The sequence below is a fragment of the Rhamphochromis sp. 'chilingali' genome, assembly GCF_963969265.1.
Source record: "Rhamphochromis sp. 'chilingali' genome assembly, chromosome: 6".
NCBI classification, from domain to species: Eukaryota; Metazoa; Chordata; class Actinopteri; order Cichliformes; family Cichlidae; genus Rhamphochromis; species Rhamphochromis sp. 'chilingali'.
The window spans coordinates 22,274,865-22,302,511 of NC_137933.1; the positions used below are offsets into that span (position 1 = coordinate 22,274,865).

At 43.2% G+C, this 27,647-nt stretch overlaps 1 protein-coding gene across 3 annotated transcripts in view; it reads right to left on the bottom strand.

Moving 5' to 3' along the window:
- Positions 1 to 27,647, bottom strand: part of sbf2 (SET binding factor 2) — a 107,703-nt gene that overhangs the window by 3,299 nt on the left and 76,757 nt on the right. For 2 of the 3 annotated variants that reach the window (XM_080885021.1, XM_080885022.1), the window contains 20 exons: positions 27,359 to 27,630; positions 26,168 to 26,340; positions 25,769 to 25,842; positions 21,085 to 21,280; positions 20,548 to 20,675; positions 19,288 to 19,463; positions 19,018 to 19,151; positions 18,720 to 18,921; positions 18,274 to 18,470; positions 17,945 to 18,085; positions 16,342 to 16,425; positions 15,243 to 15,317; positions 12,728 to 12,906; positions 10,973 to 11,149; positions 10,432 to 10,533; positions 6,871 to 7,056; positions 5,681 to 5,807; positions 5,244 to 5,371; positions 237 to 461; positions 44 to 151 (listed from right to left, as the gene is read on the bottom strand). In XM_080885021.1, the coding sequence (XP_080741147.1) occupies positions 44 to 151; positions 237 to 461; positions 5,244 to 5,371; positions 5,681 to 5,807; positions 6,871 to 7,056; positions 10,432 to 10,533; positions 10,973 to 11,149; positions 12,728 to 12,906; positions 15,243 to 15,317; positions 16,342 to 16,425; positions 17,945 to 18,085; positions 18,274 to 18,470; positions 18,720 to 18,921; positions 19,018 to 19,151; positions 19,288 to 19,463; positions 20,548 to 20,675; positions 21,085 to 21,280; positions 25,769 to 25,842; positions 26,168 to 26,340; positions 27,359 to 27,630 (3,084 nt within the window). The remainder of the gene's footprint in view (positions 1 to 43; positions 152 to 236; positions 462 to 5,243; positions 5,372 to 5,680; positions 5,808 to 6,870; positions 7,057 to 10,431; positions 10,534 to 10,972; positions 11,150 to 12,727; positions 12,907 to 15,242; positions 15,318 to 16,341; positions 16,426 to 17,944; positions 18,086 to 18,273; positions 18,471 to 18,719; positions 18,922 to 19,017; positions 19,152 to 19,287; positions 19,464 to 20,547; positions 20,676 to 21,084; positions 21,281 to 25,768; positions 25,843 to 26,167; positions 26,341 to 27,358; positions 27,631 to 27,647) is intronic. The other variant, XM_080885023.1, reaches the window with a different exon arrangement.

Genomic DNA, 27,647 nt, shown 5'->3' on the forward strand with positions numbered 1-27,647 from the left:
ATGTTCAATCATAACATGTCATAAAGACTCCTCCAGCACGCACATTTCCCTCTTGCTTGAGGTCCTCCTGAATGCTCATTCTGACTCTTTCCAGAGTTGTCTGCCATTTTTCCGGGGCCTGGTTAAGCTCGCTCTCTAACCTCTCGATGTCCTGCAGCACAAAGAAGAGCCGAGTAAAGTTACCCACAAAATGACAAACAGAACAAACATTTTAAACAAAAGCTGGGGTCTCTTACAGTGAGAAGCTTGGTGATGGCGTCCGGCTGGGCGCGGCTCACGCTGCTGTAACACGGCCAGACAATCCTCCTCTTGCTGTTGGAGATGGTGTGCAGCTCCTCCGAGCTCTCCACCCTCACAGCCATCGTCCTCCAGTCGTAACACGGCCCAGTCGACAGGGTCTCCTCTGTGAAGAAGTCCCATTTATTCAGGCTGAGGATGCTGATAGAAGGCTTCAGGATCACCTGAAACACAGACATCACATGGCTTTAAGGAGAATTTAATCTAATTCTTTAATCTAATTCAGTTTTATTTGTATAGTTCGTCTATAGGGTTTGCTACTAATCGAATGAATTGGTTGTTTTATCCCAGTCCAGCATGCCAAAGCACACCAAGGTGCATTCATTGGACTGTGAGCGTGTGAATGTTAGGTTAGAAAAGCCACCAGTGCTACCCTTCAGCCTCCCAGCTGATGTAACTATGGTATGAATTCAAAAATTCGAGGTAATTTCAGAAGCTAAAGGTCACTGAGATTTCAACTTATCTGAGATCAAGTTATTGTCTTCATAAACTTGGGTGTCTGCACCAGCAGCTCGCCTGTTGTTGCGACAACAATTCCCCATCACCCTTTCATGTTTTTTTAAGAGGTTCTAGAAATGATCAGTAGAGTTTGCTTCCCTCTGTTCCAGAGTTTGTGGCATAAACTAGGGCTACGTCCACACTAGCCCGGATAGATTTGAAAACAGAGTTTTCGTCTGAAAATGTTCCGCGTCCACACTAGCGTTTTAAGTCGTTGTTCACAGAGTTGTTCGTCCACATTAAACGACCGAAAACGCTTATTCCAGTCCTGCGCACGCGCAAAAGCGAGTGAGAATTCAAGAATTTGAAGAAAAGCTATCTGGAGCATGTACAAACTCATATTAATCTTTTGTAGGGCTGTCAAAATTGACAGCAATCAAAACAACTGCTGTATAATGCCCTCCGCTATCTTTGTTTAATTGGCCACATGACTGCGTCACATGACTAAAATGCGTCATCGCTTTAGAAAGTCTGCGTTTCCGAGTGTCCACACTGCAACGGGACAGCTGCGTTTTGAAATGTATGCGTTTTCGAGAGCGTTTCCAAAACGCTGCGTTTTTCCTTGAGGAAAACGCCGTCTCCCGTCCACACTGAGACGGTCCAAACGAAAACGCATTAGTGTGGACGTAGCCTAGGAAAGCTGCATCACTGACAGGTTAGCGGTGCAGAGATTAAAGAAGATTCAAGACCATTTAGGATTTAATATACACATGGGAGGATTTTTAAATCAACTCTGTAGAATACTTGAAGCCAACATAGCGCTGCTAAAACTCGACTTGTGTGTTTAGCTTGTATGAAGTCTCGATACGCAGCAGTATGCTGACCCTGGAAAGTCCAACAATCTACTGTGGCAACACAATGTGTAACGACTGTCTCCTTGGTGCTTTCCTATGATGATGCTCAACTTGAGATCAAAATCAGCAAATGATAAACAAAATAACTGACTGTTCAGTCTCTGTAGTTAATAAGTGTCAACTCCAAACTCACGTTGGCCACTGTAACCAAATTCTTGGTCATATATTAGGTTATTCTTTAAAGATTAGTGAAAAGTCAGTTTCCAAGATTTATATTAAAAAAATGTCTGAAACAAATTCTTTGCTGAACTTTATCTCATCTGGTCCGGCTGTGAACAGCCAAACAGCCAACCTTTAGTCCGACGAGAAAAACAAAGAAATGTTTTCACCCTGATTCACTTTGTTTCGGACAGACTTTCAGACCAAGCACAGGAAGCGGACCAAAAGCTGAAAACCAGGTCATCAGACTGGTTATCCGCATTAAAACGACACATGACGTTCACTTCGGCAACAATGTGGGCGAAGACCTATTAGGTGTGTGCAAGTTTTACTAAAATCTGACCGATACTCGAACAGGAGGAGTAGCTTCTTGGAAAACTGTCTGGAAAAGGAAGCAGCACAGTTTGAATGAAGACCCATTGTGTACAAATTTAATTACATTTTGACCAATCCTCTGGGAGGAGGAGCGTCTTTTCACGACGCCCCATTACAGGTGTAGATGCAATGAATGTTTCTCTATAAACAGAGTATCTTTAAATGCTTTATTCATTGAGAAGATGACAAATCACCATGACATCCACCCCTGCTCTAACCTGTCACTGTCAATGAGAGCAGGATGGAGGTACATAGTGTAACCACCTGTGGAGTCCCTCAGCCTCCTGGTAGATACACAGATGGTATGAATTTCAAACTCGTATGTCGGGTCGTTCTCGACTTAGTGCATTCACAAACTTGGGTGTTGATGTGGGTCGCTAATTTCATCTGCCCGCCTACCCGGCAGGTTGACGACAATACCCCGTGAGCCTTAAGCGGACACAACTAAACTAAACATATTTTAGGTGTGAAAATCAACCTTCATCAGCGAAAATGTTGGACTATGAAGCTTTCTTGGTGTCTACTGACTGCAGTCCAGGCTTCAGGCAGTTGTGATATTAAAATGATCCCTTCACGTTGGCGCTAGCGACGGTGATGGCAAAAACGTTCCACTTTGCGCAGATGAAACAAACTCAGTGTTTTAGCCTCAAACTCTGACAATAAATCATTCAGCTCGGAGGAGCCAAAACATCCAAGTGTAGCACGTTTGAGCACTGCGTACTTTAAAAATAAAATATTATTGTAAACATGTTTGATCAGTGCACAGGCTACAAGATAGGACAGGCGAACGATTTGCCGTGAGTACTCAGGATTTGGCTGGAACATTTGTTTTCAGTCAGCTACACGGCAGAATTTTATTATTAATGCCGTTCAACCTTGAAACACTAATCCTCATCTTATTTTTGTATATTTATGTTTGCATGTGGTGTAACCACAGACCTACAGATGACGAGGATTTCTTCGGTGAGGAGATCTGATCCAGTTCTCAGTGTGTCACATCATTTACAGGAACTTTGTTTTTCTATCAGTCTCTGAAGAAAATATAAACTAAAGGTCCACAATACCATAGTTACCGATTAAAGTTTTGCTTACATGTGACAGTAGCTTTCCAACATTTTCCATCATTCCATTAAGGGAACAAGGCCCCAGTCACAGGACTACAGACTCGTCTACAAGCATCTGGTTGCTGAGAAAATGCTGGGAAAACGATTCTAAAGCACCAGACATGCAGCCCTGCAGCCCCTTAGCAACCGAATGTCACCAGGGAAAAACATGTATTCCACAAACAGCTGGCAAAAACATCCTTGTGATTGGTTTGGCTTCTTACACCTTGCTGCCATCTTAGTTTGCACGAAGTGACAGACTTGTCTACAAACACCGTCCCCAGCTGCTCTTCGGCCTGAAACTATGAAAACTGACACAAACCAGGAATGGAGACCATTTGACTTCAAAGTAAAAACATGTTGGCTGCAGCACTGAGGAGCAACTTTTACTTTGAAGGCAAACCTGTTGCTCAGGAGGTAGAGCAGGTCATCTACTAATTGGAAGGTTGTTGGTGGTTTGATCCCTGGTTTCTGCTCCAGTCTGCATTAATAAGTTTCCTGGGGCCATACTGAACCCCAAATTGATCTCACATGCATTCAATGGAGTGTGACTGTTAGATAGAAAGCACTTAGGCTTAAAAAGTGCTTGAATAAAGGAGGCAAGTTGTATAAAGTGCTATATAAAACCTGTTCCATGTAACATTTCTTGTTTGCATCACGCTTGCTCGGCTAGTAGTTAACGTTTATTGGCAAACAAACATGAAAAACTACAGGCAATTGTGGCAATCTGTTAGCAACCTAAGCAGTTGAGATTTGAGGGTGATTTGCTTACGTTTGCTGTCAAAGTAAATGGTCAAGTGTTAAATGGACTGGTTCTTCTACAGAGCTTTTTATCAGCACATGAGCACTAACAATGCTTTATCTTATTTACACACACATTCATACAAGCACTTTTTTCGACATCCAAGTACCTTCTATCTAATATTTACACACACTCCAATAAATGCATAGGGAGCAACTCGGGGTTCAGTACATTGCCCAAGAATGCTTTGGCATGTAAACTGGAGCAGCCAGGGATTGAACCACTAACCTTGGATGACCTGCTCCAGGAACCGCTGCCAACCAGTTGGAGAATACACAGTTCCCTAGCAACTGGTGGCTGCGATCCAATCCAATACGGCAAATAAGCCTCGAGCAATGTTTGTGTGATGCCACGTGGAGGTAGAGGAATCACTGACCCGTATTTTATCCTGCAGTGGGTGAAGTATCCTGATCATTTACATCAGGGGTGTCAAACTCATTTTACTTCACATTCAGCCCACTTTGATCTTAAATTGGTCAGACCAGTGAAACTCACCTTTCTCTTGGTGTAAAGCACTTTAACTACGCATTTAACCCATTGATCTTTATATACAAACAAACAAATAGATTTTTTTTTTACATGTTAAAGAAAAGCGTGTCAATACGACTCTTTGGGCTTAAATTGTAAGAAATAAATGTGCAAATTGACACAAAAAGTTCTGTTAGCTCATGCATACACTGTCCTGTAATTATGTATGTTTCTGATGTAAACCAATTGTAACAAGCATACATTTCTATAGCAGACAGTAAAAAAGCATTTAATTGTTTATCTAATGTTTGTTTGACACCCCAGATTTACATGGTAAAGTAAGGTGAGAACATTTTTAAGTAGCCTAATCAAATATTTTATAGCTATCCAGCTTTTATATCTGGACCCTCCTCGAATACTTTAAATGATTCATAGTTCAAAATGAGCCTACACTCGGTGCTCGTCTTCTTTTAAGACCAGTTTCACTTTTTCTGATTGGTTGGCCTTCACAAACAGAAGTTTAGGAGAGCAGGTGTGTGACACTGCTGTCCTCATAGTCATGTTATGTTTATGCTGAAGGCTCTGGCTACTAAACATCCTTCTCTGGATCCACAGCTGCACGAATCAACTATAGCTGCCTGATGTATAGGTTAAGGTGAAGGACAGAAACTTGAAGGAAACACTCACTTCATTCTCAGAGGGGCTGTACAGATAGTTGAAGAAGATGGGACTCCTCCGGTGCATCCTGTTGATGCAATCCCAGATACAGATGCCTCTCCGGGCCTGCTTATCACCCTTATCCTCAAACAACAAGCCTGCAAAAAAACACACAGGATAAGCTGACGAGGATGTGAAGCCATTACTGTTTTGACTGATGTAACAGCTTCCTGGGTAGCTGTGTGCATTCATATCAGAGATCTAGTTTCCTTTATTTACAGTGACAGAAAAGCCAGAATCTTGCTACCCAGGGAAGTGGTGTTGACGAAGAGGGGCCAAGAATCTTTTCAAATCAATAAAATTGTTGTGACTGTTAAGGAAACCACCATAGGTTCATAATTCTGTGTAACAAAGCATTTTTAGAGAAGAAGAAAATAAAAGATCCCCTCTGGTTAAAGGACACTGACCGTGTTCCAAGCGCTCGTAGTCAGAGTCCAACAGGAAGTTCTTGAAGCGGTTAGAGATGTGATGATAAGCCAGGAACTTCAGATAATACTGATTAAACTCAAACTCCAGAGGATGCTGCTCCAAAATCTGCAAGGATATGAAAAGATGGATAAAGACAGTTAGAAGGAGGTCAGCGTGTGGGCGACAGCTGCACCGTGTCCCCGTGTAGCGACGTCGCATCTATCCAGTGTATAAATGACCAATCGGAAACAGGAAAGAACCTCTCCCGCCTCTGTGAGGGCAAAGGTCAGTGATATCATTGCCGTCAGACACAATCCAGACTGAGCCAGCATGACTGCTGCTCCACGGTTCCCATCAAGCGGTGCGAGGTGGCCAATCACGGTGTCGAAAATTTGAGGCCACCTGGGTCTGCTGGCAAAAACAACAGCTGTTTTGGAGATGAGGCACTTCTATTTTGAGCTCTTGTCCGAATCCCCTGCTTCACCCCTCGTTTATAGCGCTCCAGACCCCCGGGTTCCTGCCAAACCGTCTTAGCTGCCAAGCCTTCGGTTTCAAAAGACAAATGCAGAAACTATGTGTTGATGTAAGTGTATGGGAGTGGGCCTGTGTGACCCGAGGAGACACAAAAAACCCCCACTGCACTCTCTAAAGTTAGTATTTCAGAACAGACCCGGTTCTCCGGAAATCATCTGTGTGTGTGTTTCATTCTTAACTTGAGCCCCCTCTCCCCCCCAGCCCACTTCCCCCAAATCCTAAAGCACACGCAAGCCTTCCTAGAGACTCTCAATCCCCAAAACTGTAATCTTCCACATGCGGCTGTAAACAAGCACTAAAATGTGAAGAAATGCCGAAACACGTGAACACGTACATACAGCTCAATGCTGATCACTGTACTCATGGACCATCTGTGCAGCAGCCTCGCTGCTCACTCCCCGGGTCCAATATGTTGTTGTGATTACACGTCCCGTGTTGGAAAGTGCTAAACTAAAACAATGCACCGTTACTGACAGCAGAATCGTTCGCTTTGACCCCTCGCTCACCTTTTCACTTTTCGAGGAATGTGATGAGCTCACGAACAAGCAATGAATGACATCCAGTCATGAGGGGAAAAGTGGAGAAGAGTCACGTAGCAGGGGCAGAGATCAGGGTTCAGCGTACCTGTGGTACCTATGGCAGAAGTGAGACTCACCTGGTGCACACAGTCCAGGAATTGGAGGAAGATGGGCGTAAAGCCGCTACCCTGGCTGCTGGGGCTCAGGTTGCTCCTCTGGCTGAACTTGTGGCCGAAAGACAACCATTCTTTCTCCAAAAGGACCTGAAAACCCTCAAGAGTCCGGTAGAAAGGATCGCTCAGCAGCTGCACCAAGGACACAACCTGCCGAGAGGAAGAGAGAAGCTGGCTAAGGAAAAACCCTCAATACACAAGTTCAACTTGAATGAAACAAACAAACACCCTGCAGTGTAAGAGCATGTTGTTCACATCACAGATAACTCTGGGATTAGTGGACAACCTGCTCTATCATCTCAGCCAGAGCTGCTCCTCTGGAAATATTGAGAAATAAACACATTTTATGAACGTTTTGTGAGATGCATTTAGCCTTTCTTAGTAAGTAAGAAAAATTGATTGATTGAATCGTGCTCTCGATGTAATTTATCTCACACACAAATGCAAATATGTCATCAGCCAATCATATGGCAGCAACTCAGTGCATTTAGGCATGTAGTAAAGATGCCCTGCTGAAGTTCAAACAGAGCATCGGAAGTGGGTGAAAGGGTATTTTAAATGACTCAGAGCAGCGTAGTTGTTACCGTTAGACACGTTGATCTGAGTATTTCAGAAACTGCTGATCTACTGCGAGTTTTCCAAACGACCATCTCAAGAGTTTACAGAGAATTTTTCCAAAAGGAGAAAAATCTTCAGTAAGTGGAAGCGTGTGATAATGTACAGTAACCCGAATAACTGCCTGTTAAAACAAAGGCATGCAAAAGGTCATCCTTATATAACACCTCACACTTCGAAGTGGAGTGGCTACAGCAGCAGAAGACCACACCAGGTGCTGCTCCTCTCAGATAAGAACAGGAAACCAAAGCTACAGTTCAGACTGGAAAAACATGACCTGGTGCGATGTCTCGATTGGGTCTGAATTTTGCAGTAAAAACATGAAAGCACGGATCCATCCTGCCTTGCCTTCAGGCTGGTGATTTAATGGTGTGGAGGAAATTTTCTTAGTGCACTTTGGCCCCTTCATGCCAGCGGGATGGATCTGCAGCTGATAAATCTGCAGGAAGTGTGTGATGCTATCATGTCAATATGGACCAAAATCACCAGTACCTTGTTGAATTTATGAAATGAACAATCTGAAGGTAAAAGAAACAGGTATAGCTATGAAAATTCAGATTTCTATTGTGTTTATTGTATCTGCTAGCATACAGACTGATGAGCCACAAAGGAGAGGAACCCCCATTCACTCGTATGCTGCTTTAACAGGTACCTCCCACTACAACATCCTCCCCGATGACTGCAGCCTCTTCTAGCAGGACACTGCGCCTCACCACAGACACTAATAAAGGAGGTCTGAGTGGTGATCCCACCTTTAATCTTGGGTTGTTCTGGTGACATGAAGGGCGCCTGATGGCTTTAATGCTGTGCCTGATTTGCCAGTACCTACAACACGACCTACTTTTATTTAATATTTTTATCATATATAAGTTTAAAACCCTTACATTGTGATAAATTAGATGTTGAAACATCTTATCACTAAAGGAAAGTGGCAGCTGTTTCACCACATCTGTGCATATCGTTAGTTTTTTCCACTTGTCATGGATGGTTGCAATTTAACACACTTTAGTTTAAAAAAAGAAATCTGGATGGCATGATTTTGCTTTCTATCCCCCCCTAAAAAAGCTAAATGCAATCTAAAAATGACCCTTCATCTGACAGTGCAATGTTAAAATGATCATCTGCTATCAATAACATTTATATAACGCTGGAGCTTCAGGCACACTTGAGCTCACTCCACGAAACACCAGTTGAGAATCGCTTGTCTACACATGCAATCTGGTTGGCCCACTTCCCTGCCCGCGTCTTCTCCAAGACGGCTAATGAGCCCTGACGCGTGTGGAATGAGCGGGAAGAACAGTGTATGGTTTCCCCGTGGGTTTACAAGAACATCCAGCCCTGAGTGGTAGAAAAAGCCCCCCGCAACCCAGCAATGAAATGAGCCCCCCTGCAGCAGACTGAAGAGTGGATTTAAAAAGCGAGCGCGGAATAAGAGGGGAGAGCGTATAAAGGCAGAATGGCAGAAGACAGGAAGAAGAAACCGAAAAAAAGAAAGAAGCATTCAGAAAGGCAGCGAGGATGGTTCTGCATCCTGCCTGCTGGGTGTCTATGGTCCATGGCAGGAGAGCCAGAGCATATGGAGCCCATTTGCCTGTGCGGGTCGATCTGGACCTGGCGAGTTGGAGCCGGTGGCCCGTGGAGAAAGATGCTCTGGGCCGAACACGTGCCCCGCGTAAGGGATCCACAAATTATACTTTTAAACAGCAGCTCAGGGCTGCACAAACCCCATAAACACATCTGAGGGACACACACTTGCAACACCATACATGTGCACTTTAGCAGGTCAGCATGGAAAATATGAGCTCAGAGAGCAAATATGTGAAGAAAAGCAAAGTTTAGAAGCGAACGGACACCGAGAATTGATCAGGATCTAAACAAACTATGAGTTTTCATGAATTAAATCAGCACAAATCAATGACATAAGGCCTCGAGACTTCAAACATTTTCACTTTATCAACACAGTCGGATCACCAGTCAGTAAACTGAGTGAAACGGCCAGAAGAAGCAGGTGCAGTCTGAACGGATGCCGTGGGTGTCCGTGGGGAATCCTTAAAAATGTGATCAATGTCCAAAAATCACATTTAAGTGTTACAAAACGTGTTTTTTTGCTTTCAGTCTTAATTTGTGAGTCTAGAATGACAGCAGGAGATACATAAGAAGTTCAGAGGTACCCTCTCCCCCTCACATTTAGCCTCTTTTTAAAAAGGATACTCCAAAGCTCTGAAGCACTTTGTTCATCAGAGTCAAAGAGACAACATTGCCGTAATATTGCAAAACACACTGAATTAATAGCTCAGCTGTGTAAAGTGCTTTGAGTAGAGCACTCAGGTGGAGTAGAAAAACGCTAAATTAGAATGAGTCCATTCAGAATATGAATTGAGATTATAAGTAGTACTTTTGAATGATCTCTAGTTTGCCGTGATTGCAGAAGGGTTGATGGCATTCAAAATACCCGCCCTGTGTTTAGCGGTTGAATGACTGTGCGGCTGCATCTGGATCCTTTTTACACCTATGAGTTTGCATTTCTGCGTTTCTTTTCATCCTCGCTGAACACTTTGTCCCCACTTTAGTGCAGATGAGGGCTGATAATGAGAGTTTTTACCCCAGACGCCCTTCCTGATGGGGATCTTTCACTGGTTGGGCAAATATGTAACCCACTACACTTGCAAACAAATGTTAAAAGTTACTCATAATAAAGTAAACTGTCACCTATTTTCTGTTAGTAATTAAACTTTAATAACAACTTTTTAAACTCCAGTTTGTATCTAGAAAATCTATATGTGTGGAAAAATACCTAAAGGACAAATCTTGCACCGTTTTAAACCTCCCTCTGGATATTTTGCCCTTCTTCACATCTGTCCCGTTTTCTTTATGTATTTTTTATGAATGGCGTTGGTGCATTTTTCTCACTTGTGTGGTAATGTCCCAGCCGTCCTCCAGGCTGAGCAGAACAGATGAGCCACTGTCCATAAGCTCCACCAGAAACAGCGCCAGCTGCAGGATCTTCTGAAGCTGCGGGAGGCCAACATATGTGCATGTGAACAAATATGCTAAACACAGACCCAACATTTATCCTCTCTGTGCATATACTGCCATGTTTGGTCTGCCAGTAGACTGCCTTCTTGTTTCTCACAGATAGCATTTGTCAACCATGTGGAATATGTTCAATTTAAGGCCGCTGGGGGTCAATCAGATAAACAGCAAGATAAGGGGTCTCCTCCCACTGCATCGCTGTAAATCTGTTTCTCTTGGGAAAATGGCTTCAGAGAGGATTCACATAATTTATCCATTATGTGAATCTGATACACAGGATGAAGAGAAAGAGTGGACCGATGGGTCATTCTCACACGCTTTTAAGAGTCAGACTCCCGCGTTAGATCAGATGGTTTCTAGACCTGAATGCTGTCTGTTTGCAGATCATAAAAATGGCATGCTTTGTGTGTTTCATTACCTGCTGGATCCATTCGGAGTCTTCCAAGGCTTTGAGGAAGGAGTCCTCCGAGTCCGACGAGGTGGCGCTTGGAGCACAGGCCCTCAGCAGTTTTTTAAAAGCAGCTTTCACCTGCCGTGTGTCTGCAAAGTCCACTGGCACCAGCTCACAGTTCAGAGAGGAGTCCACTCGGAGGCCCTGCAGACAGAGGAATGTAAATTTCAACTAAGAGAAAAATACAACAGTGTGCGCAAAGTACAAAAAACAGATACAGCACGCCACTAAAAACGCTGCCTTTATATCAAAGTTAAAGGAAATAAAACGGCTCATTTCAGACCGTGGATGAACTGAGGTGCTGAGCGCAGCCCAGTGTGTAATAGATAAGAATTATAAAACTGCGAATCGTGCAAACTGCAGAAGCGCAAGATGTTTTTAGTCGACACGGCTCCTCGGCATGCTTCAACGGTGTGTGAAATATGTTTCTTGATGCGTGAATGAAAAATAGAGAAACAAACTGAACTGTGTGACGCACTCGTGCACTGTCCTGCACTGTGGTGGACTTCGCCTCGCATTTATAGACTTGCCTTTAACCTCTTGCATGCTGTAACTGTTAAAAGGAGGGGAGCAGTGCTGACGTCAGTGGCTTCTCCTGCAGATCAGAAGTCATGCTACTTGTGTCTTATGGATGAAAGAACAGCTAGCCAAGCAGAGATTGCAGACAAGGACACGGGTAGCTGCACACTCCACGGGCGAGAAGTCATTCCTGTTACAGACGCTCACCGTCTGATGACAAAATTTACGTCATTTGGACCCAAAAACAACACCAGCAGACTATCGGACGCCAAAACTATAACACACCTCTCAGAGGCTTTGTATTACAAGTTGTACTGGCACAGGTGAGTCTTTGTAATTGTAGGCTTTTGGTAAACTGATTGAGTCATCCCAGCAAAGGTACTATTTCACTGAATCAGCACACTTGGATTAAAAAAAGTGAAAACTGCATAAATGCATAAGATTAAGTGTTTCTGTGAGTTTAAACACAAACCGTTTCATCAGATGTGCTAGTTTTTGACTTTCTCCTTATAATTCCACATGAATTAAACCAACAATTATCCTTTGATACATCAAACTATTCCTGTGCAAGACAACCTGGCCTGAAAACTCCAGACAAACGGCAATGTTTTACAAATCCATTTTACAGCAAGTAGCATGAGCTAGAAAACCCGTGTCTTGATGCACGCTCAATAATCCAGGTAAGGAAAGTTAATCTGTTCATGTGAACGAAGCGTTTTCAGTGAGAGAAACTGTTCATCCACTCATCCAGGTGACTTCGGTGTGACTGCAGATCCCCCTTAGTCTTATAAACAGCACAGCCTCATTGTCAAAATCTCTGATCAACGGCCACGAATACTATTGACAGAGACTTGTGGCATCACAGGTGAAAGATGGTTCAGTGATGGTCTACGTCACTGAACCATCCATTAACTCCACCTCTACAGACTTTACAACATTTATGTTGCCTCAGAAGTGTTTAATTTAACTATATTTTGACTGCTGGGTCTCTGTTAAAAGTGGTGTTCTACTGGACTTCATTATACCCCTTTACACATCTACTACACCACCACCAATAAAACATAATTTAACACATATGACAGTGTAAGAAACATTATAGGTTTCATAAAAGAGGCCACTGAGTGCAAATATAAAACGATATACTACAACAACTCATAGCAAACATGTCCTCTCAGTCTCTGGCCGCTTTGTTTGCATTCTCACCCTTAGATGTGACTTTTCCCCGAAGATGTAAAGGGCTGCTTGATGTTTGAGGAGTTGAGCCTGCAGACTGTGGCTCCCTGCAGGGGGTGCCAGATCCTTCCCTGCTAGTCTGGCACCCACGTCGGCTGCCAGCGGATGCTGACCGAGTCTGCTGCTGGAGCGCAGGCTGGCCCACATGCCTGCAAACACACACACACGCGAACAGAAGTCACACACACACATGCATGAGCCGGCTAGTTCGAATGCCAGAGATGTACACATGCTGTCAAACAAACTAAGACCGAATGATGAACAGCGCATGACATGCGAGCTACGTTTACATGCACAGCAGTACAACGGCTATTATGTAAACACCTTCATTCCTTCAGTCCATGAACAAAGCGACTGCTCTGAGAGTCGGATGTGCTGGGATATTAGAAGCAGAAGTTGCTGGAATTTTTAGCAAGTCAACAAGTCTAGATGGTGTTTCTCTGAAAACAGCATGCAACGCCTTCCAAGCAGCATGAACCACTGCCAGAAGGACGTGATTTTTCACAATAATCACTTTCAGGCCTTTTTCAGTTGCACTTGCGGAGTTATCAAACCACAACTGTCAGCTGCTGTAGCCGGGTCAATTATACAAGAGCATAAATTGGTGAAGTTTCAGCGACGCCTCGATTCAGCACGTTTAAACCGACGGGCTTCGTAATTAAAGTTTACAATGAAAACCGAACACAAGCTGTCCGTTTTCTTTTCCTTCAGACAAGATCAACAATGTAACTGTTCCCACCTGACTGACATACCTGCTGACTGTTGGTTAGACCTTTTATGATTGAGAGACAAACAGGAAATCAAACCACGTCATCACCACTGCTGGGGTGGTCACTTCTGAAATGTAATAGTTTCCAGATAGTCTGCTTGGCAACTTTTTGAATCAAATTAGTGAAAAATAAAAGTTAATTTCTATTTGAATACCCATCTTAAAAATGTCTCCTCATTAAGCTGCAGTTAAATAAGCTTTGCCCAAAGTTAGAACAGTAATTCTAAATGATTATTTTTCCAGGCTGAAGATGAAACGTAATAAAAAGTACTGCTCATGTCCTTGACGCGGCTAGCTCGTTTTGACTCTGGTCGCCCAGAACTACGAGCACAGATTTGACCAGCAGACAGAAGGTGATGGAAATCTTAAATCTTAGTAAATACTACTAAACATGAATGAATGAATACAGCCCAGATGTTCAGATGTAAACCCTGTAAACAGATTGTGCATTTTCATACGCAAGCAAGGGCCATTACAGTCTGAGCTCCACTGACAAAATGATTTTACTTTAATTAGATTTAGTTTATTTTATATGTTCGAAAATAACAAAATGAGCACAGAATAGGAAGCCCCAAAATATTGGCCACTGCTGCCGTTGGTGGTGGATTTCCAGGTGTTTGTAAGCAGGGATTGTCAAAATCACTTTAGATTGCGGGCCACATACTTCGATCTAAAGTGGGTCAGACCTGTGAAATTCTCCTTCCTTTCAGTGTAAAGATGTTTAACTACGCATTTAATCCCTGAGGTATCTTAATGTGAGATAAAAGAACTGCAAGTTCAACACTACGTCTAAGAGTTATGAAGAAATGCTGCTGTAGAAAACGAGCGCTTATTTATTTACTAAGAAGTAATTGTGCGAAATTACAGAAAAACTTCTGGTAGGTCCCAGAAAGCCCTCTTAATTATTAAACAGAAACTTTTTGTTAATTCACAGAAAATGCCCTCTTTTAAAAAAATGTGGGCCTATTGTGACAAAAACGAAATGATATTTCTGTATCAGATAGCGACAGGGTCTTTTCTGTCATTTAATTTTAATGTAATTTTTCAAAACCATTGAATGGGCTGGATTGGATTTTTAATCCGGACCTTATGTTTGACACCCCTGCTGTATGATGTTGTGCTCAAATTTGGAGAGAAAAGCATAAAAACCATCATTAACTCCATATTTATTCTATATAAGCGCACTTTATTCCAATTAAAACTACACATAACTAGTTGCTCACACACCACTTGTCTAAACATGCAAAATATCTAAGAATTGTCATCTCAGATCTTTACTCGTCAACTAAATCCTACTCCTTTGAGTCAGGCTTACAGAATATTCAAGCTGTCTTTATTACACTGCAGGATCGCAGGGGCCTCATTTTGTGTGATTCACGATTTGTTGTGCCATAACAAACAGCTCACCCCCCCCAGCCTTAACTTGCCGCTGACTGACCACAGTTAGTCCTGCTGAGCCAACACATTAACAATGGAAAAGACCACATTAGAGCCACCACTTCGGTTTGTGAAAAACCACAGCTCCCAGAGGAGCGCCCACAAAGTCAGTGAAGATTAGCACTGCGTCCCAGAAGGTCTTTGTGAGGCATTTGCAGCACAGTGCACTGTGACCCTCGGCGCGGTTAGTGAGCATTTGCGTAGGTTAGGAGTGTTAAAGAAGACGAGAGGTGCTGTTATGAGTGCTGGCAGAGGAGAGAAGGAACAATATCACTATACCTTGATTGGGGATTTTCTCCTTACTGGCAGGCTTTTGGTTTGAGTGAGTGAACAGTTTATCTCTGTACTCAAGCACTGGGTGGATGTTTTGTCGAGGAGACAGGGCGAGGGGGTATGGAAAACACAAATCACGTCAACATCAAATGAACCAACACGACCACCAACCCTACCAAAGATTTCAGATTACAGACTAAAACATGCAAATGAGGATCGGCTATTATTTATTCCGAATGATCGAGTGAATGATGGTTGCATGCATGAATAAGATTGTTTGTGGTTTGGTTATAAATGATGGCGTGAAGACAAAAGGCTCGTATTTAAGCTTGTTTTTTGGGGCTTTTGCAGATAACACATGCAAATAAAACAGTAATTCAATTCACATGAAGTTCAAGGCACAGTTTTGCATGGCAAATCCTCTGGATCTTAAGAGAAGACGTTACATAGCGTTACATAGCGATGGGTTAAGTAAAACCCTGTGTCATCCTTTTAGGGCATTTACCGGTACAAAAAAAAAAAAGAAAAAAAAAGATGACTCACAGTTTCAGCGACGCCTTAAAATATTTGACCTTCATCTGACTAACACGTCGGACACTTTGTTTTCAAGAAATCACATTCCAGTTCGAGCACTCATCGCGATGTGTCAGCTTTGACGGTACATTAAGCTTTTATTTGATAAGTTACAATAATGCTAACGTGGCAAGAAATACGGGTCACAGTTAATGCAGTTAATGTAGTCCCAAGTTTCTCTTATGAGATATAAATCCTTAAATTTCACATAATTATATTTCTTGAAGTTGAAATTGGATGCACGTTTATAGCTATAAGGTACAGATGGCCCCAAAGATAACCAGCAAATAGCTGCTTGATGCTTTCAGTCTGGGGAGTAATGCTTCAGAGGTTACCCAACACTCATAATGTACGCTGTAATCACAACTCCCTAAAGTATGGTGTGTCTGAAGAGATGCAGAAAGCACAAATCCCTGTTTGCTCACTTTCTTTCAAATAACTATGTAATTGTAACAGTTCTGGTGTTTCATATTTCACCAGGCAGCAAGGACGCACATGAAGTGCCAAGCAGGAAACAGAGAAAACCACTCACCTCCTCGAGTAAAGCTGTTTGAGAATGGGATGTCTAAATGGACAGGAGCCATCTTTGGCATCCTGGATATTCTCCTTTCACTGCCTGGAAAACATTCACACAGCACACAGGTGTCCATTACAAACACACGGAGTAAACAGTGAGACACGAGTGAGATCTAAGAAACTAAATCAAATTTGATTTTAGGATCACTCATTGTAGCAACTTTTGATCAGACTTAAATCCCAGTTTTCCCATTAAGAACCATCAATGTGACCCGGGTTATTTAAACACATGAAAATTCAGTTAAATCGTAAGCATGCACAGGATTTGTGCTTGTGTGTGTGTGTGCGTGTGTGTGTATAGAGTTTATTCAGGATACAGGCAGAAGGAGGTGAAGTCAGAGGAGATGGATTGGGTGGTCAGTGACCTCAGGCTGTCCTTTGATTCTTACACAACCTTTCATTGTACAAAATTTCCTTCTTAATTTCAATAAATATCACACTCTGTAATGCTCCCATACAGTCACTCTCCCCTATTGCACTCATACACACACAAAGATAAGGTGGTAAAAAAATAACTGCTGACCAGAGCGAACACAGAAAGGAAGAGAATGACTACCTGAGAAAAAAAACACACAGAGCCGCAGAAAACTAAAATAACTTTGTGGAGTGCAAGTCTGCAGTTTTTCTGAAGACGTGAACTCTGCATGGCCTCTTGTCCCTTTTGAAACGAACTTGTTCCCCCCGCCCCAAGAAAAAAAAATTGTAGTACAATTATGGTCAGTGTAACGGAGCAATAAACGCTGTAAAGCGGCATACTGTAAAGTTGTCTGATATAAGGTAGCAACCAATTTTTGCAAGTTGGATTTACTGGAGATTTACACGACTTGATGGTGGAGGTCAGCCACAACCCGAGTAAAAGGTTGTGCTCTTTCTCATGCCCTACAGTTTGACCAACAGCCTTTAACGTTCACTGATAACACTGATGGCAGCCGTCCATTTATTGTACATGTCCTCATTTCAGGCACTCGGCACAGATCATGGGTGTGCCTTTGTGGGAAAATGGAATGAGAGAGACGTCGTCGGTGTTTGACTTACGACGAAGATTTAAGGCTCAGAAATCAAAAGAACAGAAGCATTTTGTCTCCACTAAGTCAGAGACTGAAACAGGAAAAGGAGTCAGATTCTCACATCACTGAGAATACTGAGAGAAGTTTGAAAAAGCCTCGCTGTTGCCAATCTTAAAATTGTGAAACCACAGGAATGTTCGGCCTAAAAGTTGGAACCAGTGAGTCCGTGGTGATGAAAGGAGCTACCTCAAAAAAATGTAAAGATAGTTCTCAGATAGAGTTCACAGATTATAGCTACCACTAATTTCTTCCCATGGAAATGGTCAATATACTATTCTTTGGTTCTAAAATTGATGAAAATGTGGGCTGAAAAATACATTAAGAATAAAACATGCAAACCACGGCATAACTGGGACTGGGTCTACCATCAGCACAGTGGACAGAAAGTAGGAGATGCATTTTAACAAATACCAACACGAATCATTATGAACCTTTATGGTGTTTGTGAGACATAAAATATACAGTGAACATTACAATCTTCTTGAAGTGTACCTGGCGAGAGGCCTATCAGGGAGCGGTTGGTCAGGGTGTTGTTTCCATTCATTTTAAAGTAGATCGGGATGGAGTCCAGAATAGCCTGCAGGTACTTCTCCTGTTCAAGACTACTGGATGAATCTGAGGATGAGGCAGGGGCTAAAAAGAGAAAAAAAGTGAATGACTTCTATAATAAAAGCTGTTTGAATAACAGACTTTGTGATAAGTTTTATAAGGAAGATTTATAAGAACATTAAAAAAAAATTTTTTTTCCACTAGTTGCTTCATCAGAAAACCTGTAATCATTTACAAACAGAACATCTGTGCCTGTCAGCACGTAAGCACACCTGTTGAGGACGGGTTCTGCGACTTGAACAGCCCCACTACACTCTTGCCATGAAAGCCTCCTGAGCGGAGCAGAACGGCTTTGGTGCGCGGGTGTTTCCAGCACACAACAGGCAGACGGTTGTGTCTGAAGCAACGGGCTACTTTGTGTAAACCGCTGTCCTGTACAGCCTGAGGAACAACCAGCAGTCCCGGGTAGCTGTCACAGAGAGAGAAAGTGTTAACATCTGTCTAACATCGGTGAGCTGCTGCAAAGCCACACAAATATGACCGCAATTAAAAAGCCTCCTGCAGAAGTTTGTGTTTTTGCACACAGATAAGAACAATAATTCAGTCAAACATCCCCTCCGCAGGCCTTTTGAGATTCTCAGGCTTGCCTACTTATGAAATCGGTGACATCAGCACATGTAGGGTAAATAAGACAACCTCTAGGCGAGAGGCGGTGTACCTGCGGCACAGCGAGTAGAGTCTGTTCACGGCCGTGATCCTGAACTGCTCGCCGGACTTGGAGCGGGACGAGTTGGCGGTGATGGTGCCCATTCCCAGACGCTGGTAGTCACGGAAGCACGACTGCTCCACAAGCTGCTCCATGGTGGACTTCTCCGAAGCTCTCAAAGTGCTGCTGGGTGGCGGCTCACCATCGTCCGATACTACAACACAAACAGCATTTTCTTCAGTTTGTTTTTCCCCCCTTTCCCATTCTTCCACGTCCAAAAGTCACCACATTAAAATATGTCGCTTCTCACTTGAAATATCGTCATCTTCATGCCAGGTCATTCTGCTGCCTCTGTCATTCTTCTTCAGCGAGGGCTGGCTACCTCGGCCCATGGTGATCTTTCCAGCCCTCTTTGCTCCCTTGACAATCGTCTTTGACAGTGTTCTGCGAGGAGTACAGAGCAGAAATGATTTACTGTGGCATCAAAACCCACTCATAACAATATCTCAGATAACCATGTGTGAGACTGTGTGATTCATGCACGGAAACAACGCTCGGTGAGCTGGCACGCACTACAAACCTGAACCCAGTGTTTCTCTCTTTTTGCTTTGGAAGGATTAGCTGAGGTGCTGTTTGTCCTGCAGCAAATGCAAAGGAGCTGAAGATGGACTGTGGGTAGCGGATTCTCTGCAGGTGCTTCCTGAAGATCTCCACCATCTCTGAGCTCACCTCCTCATCAAAAGCCACTTTAATCAGCTGCAAAAGACAGTTGGTTAAACAGACTGCTTAATCACACAAGCAACGATTCAAATACAGCATTTCAAGTGCAAACTGCAACGGTGAAAAATGAAGCAAAAAATGCTGCTTTATCATTTATGTTTACTCCAACAAGGACCTCAATTTACAAGAAGAACTTCAGGTTGTATTAAAAAAAAGAGGTAAAACGAGCAACTGAGACCATAAACTCACGAGGAAAGAGTGACAATGACACTAATCTGACCTAAGTTCAGTCAGTGCACTTAACCTCTAGACCATGTTTGTGCTGTTTGTGCCTTTGGGGCCATTTTAAATACATAATCTTACACATAATACGGACTGCTGTGTGTTTACTTGAACTAAGAATCCACCCCAGAAGTTGTGCTTTAGTTTTGGTGAATAAAATTTTATTATTTAGCACTAATTAACTGTAATTGCACTTTGATAACCAAGCTACGGAGAGTTATTTAACTTCTCATACATATCTGGTGACTTCTGGCTCCAACACAGAACAAAATGCCAAAAGACCAAAAATGCATGCCACCACAAACCAATCAATGGATGATGTCACAGTGTTTTTTATACGGTGGGGCATCGTGACGCACTTCGGCAAGTTGATTTAAGAGATTTGCTCATCTGTACCAATCTGCCCACATATGGTTTCTGCACAGACACGTACACGCACAGAACAGCACAATAAAAACTGTAGAGATGGCCACACAACTCAAGTGACCCGCACTCACTTCCATCATCCCTGGCAGTAAAAAGACAGGAATGAGCCATAAAATTTTTACAACGGTACATCCAACGAGTAAAAACACATGCTTGGCTGAAAATTATAATGATGTGCCACACCGAATGTTACGGTGTAATTAGTTGTCCAATCTTTTAGTTTGTGATGTGCTTCTTTTTTTTTTAGAATCTTTTGCAGCTCACCGAGTAACGAACGAGATCCAGTTCATAAAATAATGTGAAATAATATTTGAGTACCACATATTAAGCTTCAGGCTTCATCCTCTCCCAACCAAGCAATTGAACATCGTGTATTCATGCTAATTTGAGAGAAGCGTGCTTCAGTGTCTACCTGAAACGTTGCAGAGCGGAGCTGCAGGCCTTCCTGCATGTTCTGCTGCAGCTGGTTCTGGATGCTGATCTTCTTCTCTTTGGTCAGAGTGGACACTGGGAAAGCTCTGATCACTGCCTGCTCCCCCACTGCATACAAACACACCAGCATCTTGTTATTATACATACAACCCCAATACTGCATGCCCATGATGTTCAGTCCCTCAGGTGCATTAATGCCGATGGCAGCTAACATATCTGCTACACAGTGATTTCTTGAGACATGTTGCTGCCATCAAATTCAGATTCAGTCTTTTTAAACATTTGATGTTTTTTTATGTTCTGTTGTGATTAAAATACGAGATTAAGAAATTTGTAAATCACTGCATTCTGCTTACATTTTAAACAGCGTCTCAACTCATCAGGATTTGGGTTAGTATCCGATGCCCCTTACCGACAAAACAGACTTTTGCTTTTTTAGTTTAACACTGAAAATTAGCCAATAAAAACAAAACATATGAGTATTTTTCCATTTTGTTGAGACTGTTTTTGTACTCACCCAGTGGATCATGTGGGATGCCTTTAAAGATGACGCGGTACGTGGTGAGAAACAGAGCTCCCTCTGCTGGCAAGATGTGCGGGCCCCCAAGGAGGCCCCCTGTGGCCTCCTCCCTGCCATTGGGGTCCAGAAGCACCCGCAGCCCCTCCGCAACCAACTCTTCTCCAGGAAGCAGCGCTGGACGCAGAATCTTAGGCTGAAAGGTAAAAGCATAATAACCCATCACGTCTACAAACACATGCGAGATCCAATTTAGACATTTTTCATTGACAACAAGGTGCTCAAAATTAAGCGCATGTGCGTCACTGAAATCAATTTGTCTTCATAATGTCAAATCACAGCACCGCATGAATTTCTTGGACAAACTTAAGCTACGCACAAACGTCATCATTGAATAAAAAAGAAAAAAACCCCCCACACATCTTGCAAGCACACTAGTCATCAAACGGCGTTCAGAAATTAAATATCCAACAAAAACAAATTCCTACTCTCTGCGGAGGCCAATTTACCATTTCTACTCTCCTGAAAAACTCATGATCTACTTTTTAAGTGAAAATGTTTCTGTTTTATGCAGCTCACTGAACCGAGTAAGGACTGGTTTTCACTTTATGTCCTCAACATCTGGAAACTGACTGATGTTCTATAGGTGAAAAAAAGTGCATCACAACAGACCTTTGTAATCATATAATTCAAAAAGCAGCTGATACACAGTACATTCTGTTCCCTCTTTTAATCATTTTGCAATAAAAAACAACAACAATAAAAAGGTGCAGTAATGTTACGTTGGAACACATACTTGTATAAGCGGCGTCTTTTAACAGTAAATACCTTACATTTTTGTGCGAATGCTGATTCAGCTGCAATGGCTGAAATTTGTTTCGGTTTAAACTCGCTTTCCCAGAGACGCATGCGACTGACTCATGTCTTTGTTTCGCAATTTGCTTGATAATTAACTGGCTGCCGAGTATCTACTAAAGCAGTATCTACTATACAGTGGGGCAAAAAAGTATTTAGTCAGCCACCGATTGTGCAAGTTCCCCCACTTAAAATGATGACAGAGGTCAGTAATTTGCACCAGAGGTACACTTCAACTGTGAGAGACAGAATGTGAAAAAAAAATCTATGAATTCACATGGTAGGATTTGTAAAGGATTTATTCGTAAATTAGGGTGGAAAATAAGTATTTGGTCACCTCAAACAAGGAAAATCTCTGGCTCTCACAGACCTGTAACGTCTTCTGTAAGAAGCTTTTCTGTCCCCCACTCGTTACCTGTATGAATGGCACCTGTTTGAACTCATCATCTGTATAAAAGACACCTGTCCACAGCCTCAAACAGTCAGACTCCAAACTCCGCCATGGCCAAGACCAAAGAGCTTTCGAAGGACACCAGGAAAAGTATTGTAGACCTGCACCAGACTGGGAAGAGTGAATCTACAATAGGCAAGCAGCTTGGTGTGAAAAAATCAACTGTGGGAGCAATCATCAGAAAATGGAAGATATACAAGACCACTGATAATCTCCCTCGATCTGGGGCTCCACGCAAGATCTCATCCCGTGGGGTCAAAATGATCATGAGAACGGTGAGCAAAGATCCCAGAACCACACGGGGGGACCTGGTGAATGACCTGCAGAGAGCTGGGACCAAAGTAACAAAGGTCACCATCAGTAACACACTACAACGGCAGGGAATCAAATCCCGCAGTGCCAGACGTGTTCCGCTGCTGAAGCCAGTGCATGTCCAGGCCCGTCTGAAGTTTGCCAGAGAGCACATGGATGATACAGCAGAGGATTGGGAGAATGTCATGTGGTCAGATGAAACCAAAGTAGAACTTTTTGGTATAAACTCAACTCGTCGTGTTTGGAGGAAGAAGAATACTGAGTTGCATCCCAAGAACACCATACCTACTGTGAAGCATGGGGGTGGAAACATCATGCTATGGGGCTGTTTTTCTGCCAAGGGGACAGGACGACTGATCCGTGTTAAGGACAGAATGAATGGGGCCATGTATCGTGAGATTTTGAGCCAAAACCTCCTTCCATCAGTGAGAACTTTGAAGATGAAACGAGGCTGGGTCTGCCAACATGACAATGATCCAAAACACACCGCCCGGGCAACAAAGGAGTGGCTCCGTAAGAAGCATTTGAAAGTCCTGGAGTGGCCTAGCCAGTCTCCAGACCTCAACCCTATAGAAAATCTGTGGCGGGAGTTGAAAGTCCGTGTTGCTCGGCGACAGCCCCAAAACATCACTGCTCTCGAGAAGATCTGCATGGAGGAATGGGCCAAAATACCAGCTACTGTGTGTGCAAACCTGGTAAAGACCTATAGTAAACGTTTGACCTCTGTTATTGCCAACAAAGGTTATGTTGCAAAGTATTGAGTTGTATTTTTGTTATTGACCAAATACTTATTTTCCACCCTGATTTACGAATAAATTCTTTACAAATCCTACCATGTGGATTCATGGATTTTTTTTTTCACATTCTGTCTCTCACAGTTGAAGTGTACCTCTGGTGCAAATTACTGACCTCTGTCATCATTTTAGGTGGGGGAACTTGCACAATCGGTGGCTGACTAAATACTTTTTTGCCCCACTGTAAGTCAACAGTCAGGTCTGCACCCTGCGCTGCTTCGGCTCCTTCTGGCCTCCACAGTCAGCAGAAACACTCAGTTGTTCCATTGTCACAAATGTGCACGAGGAGGGACGTTAGATCATTCACAACATTTCCCATTAAGGCCACAGCTGACCTGTGGGAACGAAGCTCCAGCCAGGAGATAATAGCTTCTTGTCCTCGAATGAACAGCGAGACCAAGAAGAAAGTCCCTCTGCACCTCATTACTGCTGCGAGCTCGGCTGCTTATTGTTGCTGCACCTTAAAAGCATGCACTGCTTTCCTTCTTTAGGGTTATTGCTGCCATTACTACTATTCAGACTTGTCACAAAGCCAGAGTCGGTGTTGTTTACACACTTTCAGCATGTTTTGGCATGATGCTCGCAGCCCAAGATGGAAGCCTTATCCGACACATAAACATGTGAGTAGCTAACCAAAAGCTGCAGCAGACAGACAGCTCTCCGCTGTGTCCAGGTTGCTCCCTAAGCAGCATTGGCATAATGTTTTAATGCATGTATAATTGTGTGATTTATCAAAAGCTGGCAGGCGTGTGGTAGAGCGAGGTCCAAAAGACTAAGTGGTAAAATATGAAAGCGTGATGATATCTGGAAAACACTGGATGACATTAGCTGGATGCAGAGTTGCAGCAAACCAGACCAAACTGAGCACGTGGACTAAACTAAGAGACATGAGTAAAAGTCTTCATTAAGTCAACAGTGCAGAAGAATACAGTGTTTAAAATTAGTCTGTGGTTGTCTGTGTTAGCTCTGCACAGACTGAAGACCTTTCATCCTGTTTCAGCTATAGCATGCTCCCCTCTGTAACCCCGATTTAGATAAGCGGAGGAGGACAATGGACTGGATGGATGGAAGCATTATGTCAAGTAATCCAGATTTATTTTTCTCAGTTATCAATAAAGCATAGAGTATATATATATAAAATATAACCATCGCCACAGTAAATGGTAAATGGACTGATTCTCTCACCCATTCACACAAGCACTTTCTTCTATGCTTTTAAGCGCTTTCTAGCTAACATTCACGCACATTCATACCCTGATGGATGCATCGGAAAGCAACATGGGGTTAGTATCTTGCTCAAGGATATTTGGCATGCAGAGCGGGGGAGCCAGGGATCAAACCACCAACCTTCCGATCAGTAGATGACCTCCTCTACCTCCTGAGCTACAGCCATAGTGACGTCAGCTATTAACCATGGCGGGGCAGAGCTCACTAAGAAACCAGACACGCCATCAGGAAAGTGTTTACTGAGGTCTTAAACAAGTAGCAGTCGATAGACTTTTGTACAATTTGATTTTATTTTGCAATCAAAAGATTCACCCCCTGCTGGCCAGTGGTGAAACTGCAGGATTTAAGGAAGGCTATACCCATCTTTTAAATACAGTCTATGACATAGAACCAGATGCCTCAGATGTGATCTGCTTTTTCATATTTGCCTGTTCAACGAGTTCTTTTGGAATATAACTTTTAGCTTGCGCCTGTTGTTAGATGATAAGTATGTGATGAAAACTTAAATTAACAAACTATGAAAGCGAATTTTTAAGTGTGTTACCAGTGGACTCCTCACCCATTTGTAGTAACTTGCAATAATATGGGTCAAGTTCTCTATAGGTTATTATTATAAATGGAATGAAATGGATCTAAAAAAAAGGTCTGCCCCAATTGATCTAAGGCTTGGCTATTAGACAGATGACTCTAGGCTTTCTCCTGGAAACTACTTGATCAGTTTTCCCCCCTAATTGTACTGTCATTAACTTTGAATGTGCTAACTAAGGCCTGCACAGTGTGAGCTGTAGCTCTTGGGTCTTTTGCACTCTCTCTGAGCATTGCTTTGTCTGAATCAACTGCTGATGATCAATTAATCAAGTGCATTTGATTAGCAGCATCTGGCTGCTGTTTACCCTCCTAATTCCTATGGAGGCAGTAAAAGTGTATTTAGTTTTAATCATTTGAAGACTTTTTCATGTGAATGTAGCTGCATAAATACTGTATATACAGCTGCTGGGTCTATGTAGCATAGAGTCCCAGCAGCTTAGTGAGAAACAGCACTCACCTTCTGAATAGGAGGTAACCTCCTGCTCTCGCGGTGAACCGCCTCCAGCGCCTCAATCTGCATAGCTACAATGCCTGTAGGTCAGAAGCTGGGGTCAGTTACCATGTGTACACACACACACACACACACACACACACACACACACACACACACACACACACACACACACACACACACACACACACACACACACACACACACACACACACACACACACGTGTGTGCTTTCTATCAGGATGTGTATTTACAGGTTTTGACATGCCAGGAGTTTAATGAGCTCACAGGCCTCTGTTGCTGTTGGCCTGAGCTGAGAAAACACAAATCGAAGGTTTTACTCTGAATACAGCTGAGGGAATCAGGGTGGTGACAGAGAGTGAATAAATACAGTTAGTGCTGTACCTGGGATCATGCTGTGCAGGCTCTTAATGTGCTCCTGTGTCACGCCGCTCTCTGTGCACACCTTATCGATGAAGCGGGCCACAAACCGAACCACAGAGTTGGCGACGTCGCTGTTTTCCGAGTCCTCAAACCCACTTTCAGTATCAAAGCTCTCTGCCACACTGCCAGCAATGCTGCAAACACACACGATGACACAATGAAAATGAGAAAGCTCAAGCCACCATGCCCAGGAGGAGATCTGATCCTAGATGTGAGAGTTGTGTGCTGACAGACATGGATTTAAACATGCACTGTGCTAAAGAGCAGTGAAGGTGAGAGTGATTTGCAGCCTGGCATGAGCTGAGTGCTGATGCCTGGATCGCTGGCTCAGACTCTATTATCCAAGGAGAATGTTTCACATGAGAAACTGATGCAACTTTCCTTTTGGATGCACAAATACTAAGTGATGAAATCCAAATGTCCTCTGTGGGAAGCAAACAAGTCTGGGGTGAAAGCAAAAGAAATTGAAAGAACTTTTCCACATAAATACATTCTTGGCTGCAGCTTTTCTCTCATCTTATTATAAATAGAAACAAAACACATTATAAAATAGCGACATTGTGTTCTTGTGCAATTAGGAACAAAATATAAAAAACTGCAAAAAGCTACATCCTCCTGACCTTCAGTTAAACAAGAAATGACAACAAGAAAATCTACATGAATACCCTTCGGTTTTCAGGGCAAGACATTTAAGGAGGGGATCTTCCCCTGTTTAATTGTCTCCACAGTTGGTATAGAACATAGGAAATCACTCCCACTCTTAATTTGTTTGGTTTGGGTGAGTACAGCGTAGCTCCAGTATAAGACAACCTGATGGTTTTAAAGTTTCCAGCAGAAGTAAATGAGCCGCACACTTGTTTCGTGCAGTAGCGATGTGAGCCCACAGGATGGATGTGGTCCGGAAACAGAAGGGGAGCTGCGATCCATTTGGCTAAATAGGAAGGTATCATGTAGACCGCAAGCTCTGCCACATCCACCCACATGCTTATCATCACCTTATTAAGAGAAGCACAGATACTCCCAAATCATGAAACCCAACATGGAAGTTTCCTTCCAGATAAGACTAATCGCTCTACCTTGCAAATGCAGAACAAGCCAAAAGACATTAAAAAGGTTGCAGTCGGGTTTAAGATGTTAAACCGCTCTCCTGACCTGTTTGTCACAATGCTGTTACTGCCGCTCTCCCAGTCAGTTGCAGGGGTGTTGCGCAGCAGCTTGTTCTTGCTGCTGTCCAAAGGCACCAGCAGGTAAACCATGAGGCTCGCGTAGTGGATGGCCTGGCTGAACACGGTGCTCTCCTCGTTCTTCACGAGCTCCTGCTGCTTGTCTTTGCTCAGACTGGGCCATAAACGCAGCTGCTCTGCTGCTAGGTCCATGGCTGTCTGCTCTTCATCTCGGTCCGCTGCAGGCACGGCACCGGCATCCTAAAGGAGGTAGAAGC